The following is an 11,096-nucleotide window of genomic DNA, read 5'->3' as shown; positions in this document are numbered from 1 at the left end:
AACCGCTCATGGTTATTATAATAATAAATGGAGAGAGAGAGAGAGCAACACTGCAGTCTATGAAACCAGGCACGCTCATTTATGGCAAAAGTATTGGCATCAAAATATACTTAAAGTAGAAAGTAGGCTATAGCTATACTCATTATGCCGAATGTCACGTTTTTCCGCAATTATTATGAAGCTTTGAAACATGCTGTAACTCATTCACTGTGACGAAAACCCTCTTTCTGCGCCGAGTAGCGCACGGTGCACACACTGGTTGAATGCGGGGTCGATTTAGAGATTATTTTTGGCCAATTCTGACAGACAGCACTAGGCTACTAAGCACGGACATGTGCAAAAATAATGCATGTATTCCAAACAGACAGGAGCATTCGGAATAAAGTGTTTATATGGTCAATTCCGATTGGTAGGCTATATACCGATTCAAACGGTATATACAACCCCTCCAAACCCAAATTAATTCGGGTCAGACCGGAATGGAATATTTATTCTATTCCAATATTCTATAACACTACATGAGCATTTCTGGGGGGCGCTTTTCACAGGGGGCCAGTTCCGAATTGCAGCCATGTAAGTGGTTTTGAAGTAGGTTAAGGATTCACACTTTTTTATAACCATTGGTAGGGCATTCCACATTTTTCCAGGAATTTACAAATAGCCTATATATTAATGAGGGGGTCCTTGACATGAAAATGTTTGAGAACCACTGGTTCAAACAACATTAGGAAACAAGGCAACTAAAAGCGAGGCCAAAAAAACAGAAAAGTCTCCTATGGACAAGTGGTGAAAACTAGCACTCGTGCTAACACACTGTAAATGATGCATCTACAAGTTGTACAATTGTGCAATGAGCAATGTGATTGTTATGTCCATATCAAAGAAATAAACATAAACATAAACCCACAACTATTATTTAGAAGCAACTTTACAGAAAAAACAAGCCCAAAGTCGCTTATAATAAACAGACATGGCAACACTGGTTAGACGGCTAGGACTTGCTTTCCAAAGCCCTGATTTTGGATTATTAATCTACAATGCACTCAGGGATGCTATCCGCCCCCAGGTAAAGTTCTACAGCCTGGTGTCTGTCATTGGGAAAACTCAAATTCTGCTCATCCATTACAGTTGTACATAGGTCAAAAACGTCTTCATCACAAGGTACTGCAGTAAGGAATATGCATGCCTCTTTGGCTCTCTGTAGATCAGCGGTGTCTGGTGAGACCATGAAGTCATCTGTCCCCCATAGCTGAGGTACCATGAACATGGCATTTGGGATCCCACAAGGACTGTGTGGGTTCTTCGTTGGCCGGATCCGGTGCGCAAACTGGGTCTCATCATGGGTTCTTCACATATATAAGTATAAGGTAGTAGCAAACCTAAACCTAACCGCAAGCACGGGAGCAGTGCATGTTCGGACTAACGGGACTTCAGGTCTATGGGCAGTTTCCCAGAGAGCTGCGGGGTGCATTCTGACACCGTTATAATCGTGCCAGGGAAGCCCTCTGTGGATTCGTCTATACACTGTAGGCTACTAGACAAGTTATACAACCACAAAATTCTGTACACACCTGGATTATGTTTTTAAAGCACAACTGCACTAATGCCTTGTCCAGGAAATCTCCACCAAATAGGCCCTCGTCTTTCAGCTCTCCAAAGAACTCGATCCAGTATTCAGCCCCTTGTCTCCGCAGCATACCCCACCAACTTTCAATGCGTTGATTTGCAGTACTGGCACCTGCTATGTAGCTCATGTCCCCTGCCCTGTCGTCTTCTCCGTCACGTCTGAAGAACCTTTGGATGTCTCGCACAGTCCCATTCTCAGTTCCAAAATCAGTCCGTATAATTCTCGGGCATCCACCAAACCTCTCCACAGCATCCATAAAGTAACCTGCAATGACTCGCGGGTTACTGCTTGTGTACGCGGCCCTAAGCCAAATGATCCTACGAGAAAACCCGTCTATACAGCTGTTAATGCAGATTCCGTATGGTTTTAGTTTATCATACGAATCTACATGCCAAATAAAATTGGGTCCTTTGGCAAAATATTGTCTGCGCTGGAGTCGACGGCGACGGCGTAGCGCTACACTCTCTGGGTCAAGTATAGTTGAATGATCATCCGAACATCCTCTTTTCTGGCTCGAATACCATTTTCCAAGCATTTAGTGTGCATCCAACGGTAACCATGGAGACGCCCTGGGCCATCTAGTTGACTGACAATGAAATCTATAATTGTCCCAAGGTCAGCAAAAGTACGACGGCGAAGCTCATTTGCTTTCAGAATTCTATGAAGATGTCGTAGACTTATAATGAATCCATGTCTGGATGCAAGTGAACCAAGGATTTCCTTGTATGTCAGTCCAATATGAAAATAAAACAAAATAGCATCAAGCATTTCCATTGTATGGCAGTCCTATGCAGGGCAGTAGTGAAGGAAATAGCCACCAGCCTGTATGCAGGCTATTATGCTATTAATGTTATGCTTTTGAACGACATAAGGATCTCGAGCGCACGTCTTGTTAAGACGTTCGAACGACATGCGGATCTCGAGCGCACGTCTTGTTAAGACGTTCGAACAACATAAGGATCTCGAGCGCACGTCATAATAAGACGTTCGAACAACATAAGGATCTCGAGCGCACGTCTTATATGATGTGCCCACGTCATATATGACGTTCGCACGACATAAAAAAAATATCTGCTCTATGTCACTTTAGGGGCTCCGTACGAATGGGATGGTTAGGATCTTCCTTATTGAACCTACGCTAAAAGCTACATTTCACTTTATTCACAGATCACAGTGATAGACAGAATATAATAGCAGCATTCGCTGTACATGGTATTAGACATTAAAGTGCAAAAAAGAATAGTGCATTGTACATTATTAAAGTGCAAATCAAAAAACATTGATTTGATAGTAAAGTCCACCCAGCATACACTGCATGGCATATTGGCAAAAAAGCTGACCCACACTCTGAAAGTCAGATTAGCCTCTAGGTGTAGAGCCAGACCGAAATTCTAGTCTTGACAAGAAGCCTGCCTAGCGACCTTTCAAGATGTACTGTAGTGGCCATTCTGAAAGGGTTTTGCTTTGAGAATTATATTGATAGCGATCACAAACAATCTGGTCAAACTTGCACTGACTGTCCTGTAACAACCTGCATGCAGCTTAGAAACGTAGGTATTAGAAAGGCATCCAGGCAAGCAAGACTGAACCATGTTGCTGAATTCAACTATTATTCACAAGAAAATGTGTCACTAAATATGAACCTGTCTGTAATTGCATATTTAAACATTTAAACATGCGGCTGCCAACCGCCAAGGGTGATGGACTGCCCACAACAAGCGCTATAAATTATTAATTCATATTGTTTAAAAATTGTTGTGGAAACTCAAGTGGAGAGTCCACACCACAACTATAAGGAAAATATCTGTGAGGAACAGCGGATGCTCACTTAATTATCATTATAGTTCAGTCAGACAACTCACAAATAGATTTAACCAATATATATTATAGAAGTGTGCACATAATATTTTATCTTGGCGTTCGGCTCTGCAACATTCTCCCTGCTCGGCACAATCAAACACCATCATTAAACATTAAGAGCAGGCAGATAGATATGACTGGGCTGCGCCATGACACTTTCATGGACACTTTCATGGGAGCCAAACTACCCGGAAGTTTGGCAGAATGCACTGGAGTAAATGAGAGCTCAGTGACCAGCCAGCTCATGAACAAATATTATTTATGAATGACTGAGACCTTTTGAAAAGTAATCACTTCTGGAAAATAACAGAAGACATGTAATACATTATTGTCTGCAGTGTTGCTTTGTGTAAAAGTGTAAAAGTGCATTGGCAGCTTCAAGTAAATTAATCGAAAGCAAGCTGTTATTTTACACAAAAACATTAACTAAATCAGTGGTTTTCAACCAGTGGTCCTTGAGGGGGCTCCAGGTGGTCCCCAGCTGAATGATGTAGAGTTGGTAACCAAAAGGACCCTTATAGATCTTTAATTCTTGAGAGCGTGAAATTAAACCAAATGGACCCATACGGGTCAATTTGGTTTAATTTCACACTCTCAACATGGATTAAAGAATATAATGCCTAGAAAACGTAGGCTACGCTGTTGGCGGGCTGCCAGACTAAAGTTAATCTACACCTTGTACACTTCTGGCGGGCTCCGTATTCAATTGTAGTGGAGATTAGTCTGTTGTCCCGAATGTTTGAGTCATACCTCATACTGTAGATAGGTAATCAACAGGCATGGCACATTAGATCCACAGTGAAGCAATCAGGAACAGTGAGTGGTCATTCAGATTTACAGTTGTAATGCATCTGACAGTAAATAATATTCTTAAGTTTTGTTCAGTTACCAATAACTCTTCACTCACTCTCCGCCTCTGCTGGATCTCGTTAAAGTCATTACGTCATACGCTGGCACGGCGCATACACATCAAACGGCGACATGGACGAAAACTATTACTTGCGCAACAATGATTACTTAACTGAAGTCGCTATTAGAGCCGAATTGCTATCATATTGATATATTTCGCCAGTCTGGCTTGTTTTTTGCTTAACCAGCATGTGTAATTTTAAAGTAGCCAATCGCTTAATAATCTTTCTTGTGATGTGACAAGGAGGGAGCCAGGTGGTAGTGGTGTCCATCCACCTCATGATCACATCCAAAGGCTTCTCAGTTGTGAGGAGTGCCTGGTGTTCGTTCATGAGGTGGTGGAGCCTCATGCAAATGATGCACAGCTGTGGATGGGTGGACCAGTTTCCCTTTGCTCTTCACTGTAGTGAGTACTGCCTCTGACTCCACGGGGTGGAGGCTGTGGTAGCCATGCTCACTGAGGGCACTGCTTGAGAGGCAGTACTCACTACAGGCTTCACCTGCCCTTGTATCAAGGTTCTGTTGCTCATTTGAGGCCTGAGCTGGCAACTCCACAATGTCAACTGGCTGCTCTGTGTGGGCCAAGGTGTCGATGTATTCGACCATTGTGGTGTCGGATGAGGCGCCCTTGCCTTCATACTGGGTGAGGGCAATAGCCTTCAATCTGGCATGGCAGGTTTTGGCGCTGGGGTGGATGACATTATCTGCCCTCAACTGCGAATGCAGATTTTCATTTGCATCCGTGGAGATGCGCCCAGTATGGAAATTGTTGAGGGCTGATACCTGTCCTGTCAGCTGCACCATCCAGCCCCTGTTTGCTGGAAGGAAGGAAGGGGGGACTGATGGCAGTTGCTGCTCCAGTTCCTCTGGGAACAGTGCAGCACCTGCCATCACCAGCATGGTGGTGGTTGCCATTCTCACCCCAGTCTGAGATGGCTTCCAGGCTGTGAATAAAATTGATACATTTAGTATTGTAAGTCTCATAACTGCTGCCATTAATTCTGCTTTTAATTGTTTGTCTCAGAGGCACTTACGCTGTTGTGTTCCCTTTTTTTTAGCGAAACACTATGGCAGTGAATGTTCGCATGAACTCCTGCAGCCTCTCCAATTTCCAGGTCGCCCCAGCAGTGGCGTTAGGTGGATATAGTGCTGCGTAAATCAAACATATTTCATTAGTGTCAAACAGAAGGAGCAAGCACTGCCTGGGTTCAGTGGCATTCTTAAACAGGTGTTCTTCACTGAAACAGGTAGGTGTGTGTGTGTGTGTGTGTGTGTGTGTGTGTGTGTGTGTGTGTGTGTGTGTGTGTGTGTGTGTGTGTGTGTGTGTGTGTGTGTGTGAGAGACATTATGTGTAACATTATGTGTAGTGTTGTTGGTGTACAGGTAATAGAGCATGCACCTCCACTCTAGCCAGTAGGCAGTACAAGAGTAAAAAATAGAGTCCGCAACACTGGACACTTGATTCAACGTTTCGATCACTAGGATCTTCTTCAGGAATGAATTAATTGAACGTTTCGAAACGTTGAATCCAGTGTTGCGGACTAAATTCTTTCCTAGTGTTGTAGTGTAACATGCACAATCACACACCTTTTGTTCATTGTTTCTTGCTAGTTATAATAATGTTGTTTCTGTCAGGCTGCCGACCCGGAGTATGTGTGTGGAACCAAGCAGGAGATCGAACACAAGAATGACTGATATAAAACACTTTACTTAACTTAGGAATCAAAAGAACACAGGAAACGCCACACAGGGCAGGAACTAAAACATACAGGAACAGCAGCGCAAAGCTGGCGTAGAACCAAACTATAAACCGACACAGAGTCCCACAAACACACCACTTAAATCCCAAAGTCATTAGTAGGCACAAGTGTCCACAGCTGTGTTCCCAGGAGGAAACTGTCTCTCAGGTAGGCTGGGGGAGGGGAACACACAGGGTAGGTAGGAGAGAACATAAGGGTGGCAGACCAGGCATGGGACGTTCTGGGACAGGACGTGACAGCACCCCCTCTCCAAAGGCCCGCTCCCCAGGGACCGAAGAAGGAGACAGGGGGGGCAAAGCCAACCTGGAGACCAGGATACGGAATCCTCGTGGGGGGGGAGGGTGGGGTAAGGGTGGGGAAAACTGCCAGGGGTGGGTAGGAACCGCGCCCCAGCGCAGTGACTGGCGCCGGTTAACCGGACCACGGGGCCCAGCAGACATGCCCGGATGGCACCCCCGACAACGGCCGCATGGCAGGAACCCCCCTGGCATCGACCACGGCGAAGGTGGGAGTCGTCCTGCCACCGACATGAGCCGGGAGCCCACCGGACAGAGGAAGGGGAGAGCAGAGGGGAAAGGCCGTGTCCAGCATCGGGGCCAGGGAGAAGGGAGGACGAGGAGGACCGGGGGAAAGGGGACCGGGCAGCGGTGAGTCCTTGACGACTGAAGGCAGGCTGCCGAGTGCGGACCCCCCTCAGTCAGAACACAGGGGACGAGGCGAGGGCCGCTACCCCCGAACGAAGACCCCAGCAGCCTGTCAGCATCTCGTCATCGCCGACCCGGGAGGAAAGGACTAAACAGCGGACAGCACACACACCAAGCAAACAGGGCACAGTAACCACATACTCAGGAACCCATACACACACACACTCCAACAACACTCATACGAAAAACAGGAGAGAAAAGACAAGAGGTGAGAGACAAATTCAACACAACACATACAGCTCAAATGAAAAAAGCCTCGCAGGACTAAAAAAAACTAAACACAGTAGAAAAAAACCACTCAGGGCTACGTAGAACAAACTAAAACAACCCCCTCGGGGCACTCAGGAGCTCTCCGTAGGAGAAACGCTTAGAACTAAAGCCTCGCACGGCACAACTAGCGTTTACCAATAAAACAGAAATAACAAAAAAGGCGTCAAAGCTTAAACGTGCCTTACGGGTCTGACAGGGTAGCGGATGATGACAGTGGCCAGGTAGGCTGCAGTATACGCAGAGGCCTTCCCTGAGCCGTAGGTCCCTCTTGTTGTCTGGATGCCGACCTCCCTCTCCGGGCTGGAAATCCATGGAACGCCGCTGACTGAAACTCGCCTTCTCTCTCTCGACGGAAGGACCCCAGGACGGCTCCGCCGCACTGATCCCCGGAGAACCGAAGACGAAGGTGCCTCTCCTGACCTCCTCCACTGGCACGGTTTGTGTCGCAGCATTACGCACAGTCGGCACGGTTTGCGTTACCACTTCCCTAGTGGGAACTCGACGTACCGCCGGATTGAAGTTGAGCCCCCGGAGCGACAGCATCATAAGGGTGAGGGGACCGGCGATTCTCGCTTCTAACGCCGCAAAGCGTTCGTCCAAAATCCGCTCCAAACCACCCTCCTGGTGGTCCTCGCAGCTCTCCCCCTCCGACCCGCTCCATGCTGGTTCCATATTATGGTCGGTTTATACTGTCAGGCTGCCGACCCGGAGTATGTGTGTGGAACCAAGCAGGAGATCGAACACAAGAATGACTGATATAAAACACTTTACTTAACTTAGGAATCAAAAGAACACAGGAAACGCCACACAGGGCAGGAACTAAAACATACAGGAACAGCAGCGCAAAGCTGGCGTAGAACCAAACTATAAACCGACACAGAGTCCCACAAACACACCACTTAAATCCCAAAGTCATTAGTAGGCACAAGTGTCCACAGCTGTGTTCCCAGGAGGAAACTGTCTCTCAGGTAGGCTGGGGGAGGGGAACACACAGGGTAGGTAGGAGAGAACATAAGGGTGGCAGACCAGGCATGGGACGTTCTGGGACAGGACGTGACAGTTTCTGTGTAATACAGATGGAGTGCACAGGAGTTCAAGCCAGAGGAATGCCAGTAAGTAAGGTGAGTGAGTGAGCGTGTGATTGTGCATGCGCTGACCATAAAGGGGACCTCTCGATGTCATCAGGTCGAACCAGTCATTCACCAAATCAATGAACCAGGCTGTGCTTAAGGCCTCAGTTGGCAGTTGTTGACAGTGCACCAGCATTCGTATGGCACTTGCAGTGCTGTGCAAATACACCTTACATGCAGGTAGGACCTGAAAAGAACATAACTGTTAAGTATAGAAAATACTGCACATACAGTAAGTACCCTGTCTGTCTGTCTGTATATAGATCTACCTGGTCATTGTATGTCATAGAAAGAGAAGGCACTTTCAGTATTTTATACTCTCAGAGCCAGATTTATTAAGCCTTTTGGACCTAATTTTAGATACTGTCTGCACTTAAATTTCATTTAAGATGCAAGGCCTTTGTACATATACCAAACTGTAAATGTGTGTTGTTAGTGCAACATACTTTCATTTTATCGATGCTGTTGCGTGTTGATATGGCTCTTTGTGTCAGACCAGGCACCGGTTTCTCTGCCATGTCAGCCTGCACAGAGATCACCTTCTCAATGGCAAGTATAGACATTAATAAATGTACTCACTGTATCACCAGGCAAGCTGTTGTTCCTGACTATGTCATCTGGTATGACAAAGTCGTGGTTACACAGTGCCGTTTTCATGCATTTGAGCAGGTGGGGGGTGTCAGGACAAAAGAACAAATATGCTCCATCAAAACATGGATGGGCAATGTATGTCCTGTCCATCGATTGGCCGTTATGAAGGCCAGCCTCCCGCCACATCGCCTGGTTGGATGAGTCCATGTCAGAACACTAGAAGGTGAAGGTGAAGGTAAGAACATTCATTGACATAATTTTAATAGCAAAGCTAAGAATTAAGCTTTTACAAAGCCAATAACTGGTTTGTTCATAGGATGTGGTGGTAAATTAAAGGCTAAAGCCTGAACGTACCACAGCAACGACTTGTATGCCGCGCTCTCCACATGCCACAATGATGGATTTCATGCAGGCCCAGAGATCTTTCCCTGACATTGAAGGCCCAGTATAGTCGTAAGCCACAACCTGCTTAAAATATTTCGTTAAGGAGGCCAGAATCGTCGTCAGCACTTTAGTGGCCAACATCCCATTTTTTGGGGGGGGCAAGGTTACTGTACCCAAAATAGTTTTGCTCCCTGCGTCATATTGCATTTCTTTTTTGATGGCCATTTCATCAATCTATTAAAAAAAGGAGAAAAATATATATATTCCATTAAAATGTGCAGATGAAACAAAATACTTTATAGGCTATGGGAGTGAAACAATTTCTTGTCAATAAGCAACATGACTAAGTTCAACAGTGTGCAGTCATAAGTCTGTATGTCTGTTCTGTAAGTGTGTCTTTTGGAAAATACTATACTGTGTATGTATTTGTTGTTAATCATTCTGATTTTAACGTACTGATGAAACTACCGGTATACAAATTAACTATACATTTTTATTTGAAGGTACCTTCAGGACAGCAAGGCGGGCACTGGGAGGAAGATGCTGCAGTTTCAGCACCATTAAGTCCAGGATTTCCTTTTGGATTCCTGGTGCGAATGCTATGGCCTCCAGGCGCCTACTGAGTGTCCGGTAGGATGGCATGGGCAAATTCATCTCTAGAATGTGTAAAGATATTTTATCAAAGTTAGTACCTTGTTGTCTCTTCGTGTTAGAAAGATGTAAATATGTTATAACAAGTCTAGGGTTCTTACCTTTTCTCAAATATTCATAGCCACTGATCCCTGTGGCAACTCTGACTTTTAAGCATTTGCTTATAGTTGCAGATGACCATTTACTGACCCTGTCTGCAGACTCTGCTGGTTGAAATCTACAGTATACCCGGCGTGAAGGGAATATGGAGAGACATGAACAGGCAAGCACTGGCAGTGACTGTCACCCTTATATCACACCCTACCAATAATTCAGCAGTGGCTTGGTTGTGTGTTGTAAATCAGTTTGTTTACTGTATTAGTATGGTTGTATGGAATTAACGTATGGTGCATACGTTAATCCCATCTCCCAATCATCCCCTATGTTCAGACCACTGATTTCCCTCTGGTCGTCAGCCTTGTTGACATGCACTTCTTCACTTCCTTTGACCCAGAAATGAGTTGGGTAAAACTGCTTCTGTTACTACCTTGCTTTATAGCACTGTAAGTTGTGATGTGGTTATTATCTCACCTGCTTTCCAGGCTCTGAAGTTGGTCAGGATTGAAGACCAGGCTAAGCATCTTATTCTGAAAGAGGAATATTGAAAAATGAAAAGAGAAGCCTTTTTGCAATAATGAAGGTTTTGAAACATTGCAGTTAAAAAGCTCCTGGATCTCGGGATCAAGCTGATGGTACGCCGACAGGCGAGCCCACCGTCCGTCCCAGGCCTTCTGGCGCCTCCCGAATGTCCTGCTTGGGGTCTGGAGCATAAATAAAGCATAATAATACCTTCATCTCTAGCTCAACTTTGAGTTCAGCGATCCCTCGTCTGCGTGTGTCTCTGTCTATTTCCTCTGCAGGTTCTTCGTCTTGTTCTGCATTCAGGAAAGTGGACAGTGGCAGCGACAACCTCAGCATGGCTGTGATGGAAGGTGTCTGGTGCATCTAGGTTTCAAAGACCATGGTATTGCATGTGCTTTGGCAGAAAGTCACTGAATAAATTACAAGTGTGGCAACATTTCAAAAGTAGGGAAATGGGTTACCTTTTCCCAAATTTATCAGTAATGTGTAATGTGACTGCCACTGTCTTACCCCTTGTCCCTACACTTCTTTGCCTTTTAAAAATAAATATATTTAAAACAAATAGTTCAAATAGCTGATCTACAAGCTC

At 45.4% G+C, this 11,096-nt stretch overlaps 1 protein-coding gene across 1 annotated transcript in view; it reads right to left on the bottom strand.

Moving 5' to 3' along the window:
* Positions 1-8,045: 8,045 nt before the first annotated feature.
* The window catches only part of LOC310875657 (uncharacterized protein), a gene marked incomplete at both ends in the record, with an annotated part of 84,792 nt that continues 81,741 nt past the window's right edge, over positions 8,046-11,096 (bottom strand). The window contains 3 exons of the mRNA XM_083788949.1: positions 8,046-8,193; positions 10,457-10,512; positions 10,715-10,870. Coding sequence (XP_083645075.1) covers positions 8,046-8,193; positions 10,457-10,512; positions 10,715-10,870 — 360 coding nt within the window. The remainder of the gene's footprint in view (positions 8,194-10,456; positions 10,513-10,714; positions 10,871-11,096) is intronic.

Source organism: Protomyctophum parallelum (genome assembly GCF_964188405.1).
Source record: "Protomyctophum parallelum genome assembly, chromosome: 18".
NCBI classification, from domain to species: Eukaryota; Metazoa; Chordata; class Actinopteri; order Myctophiformes; family Myctophidae; genus Protomyctophum; species Protomyctophum parallelum.
Note: the sequence above shows the minus strand (reverse complement) of the source record. Positions and strands in the feature narration are given on the sequence as shown.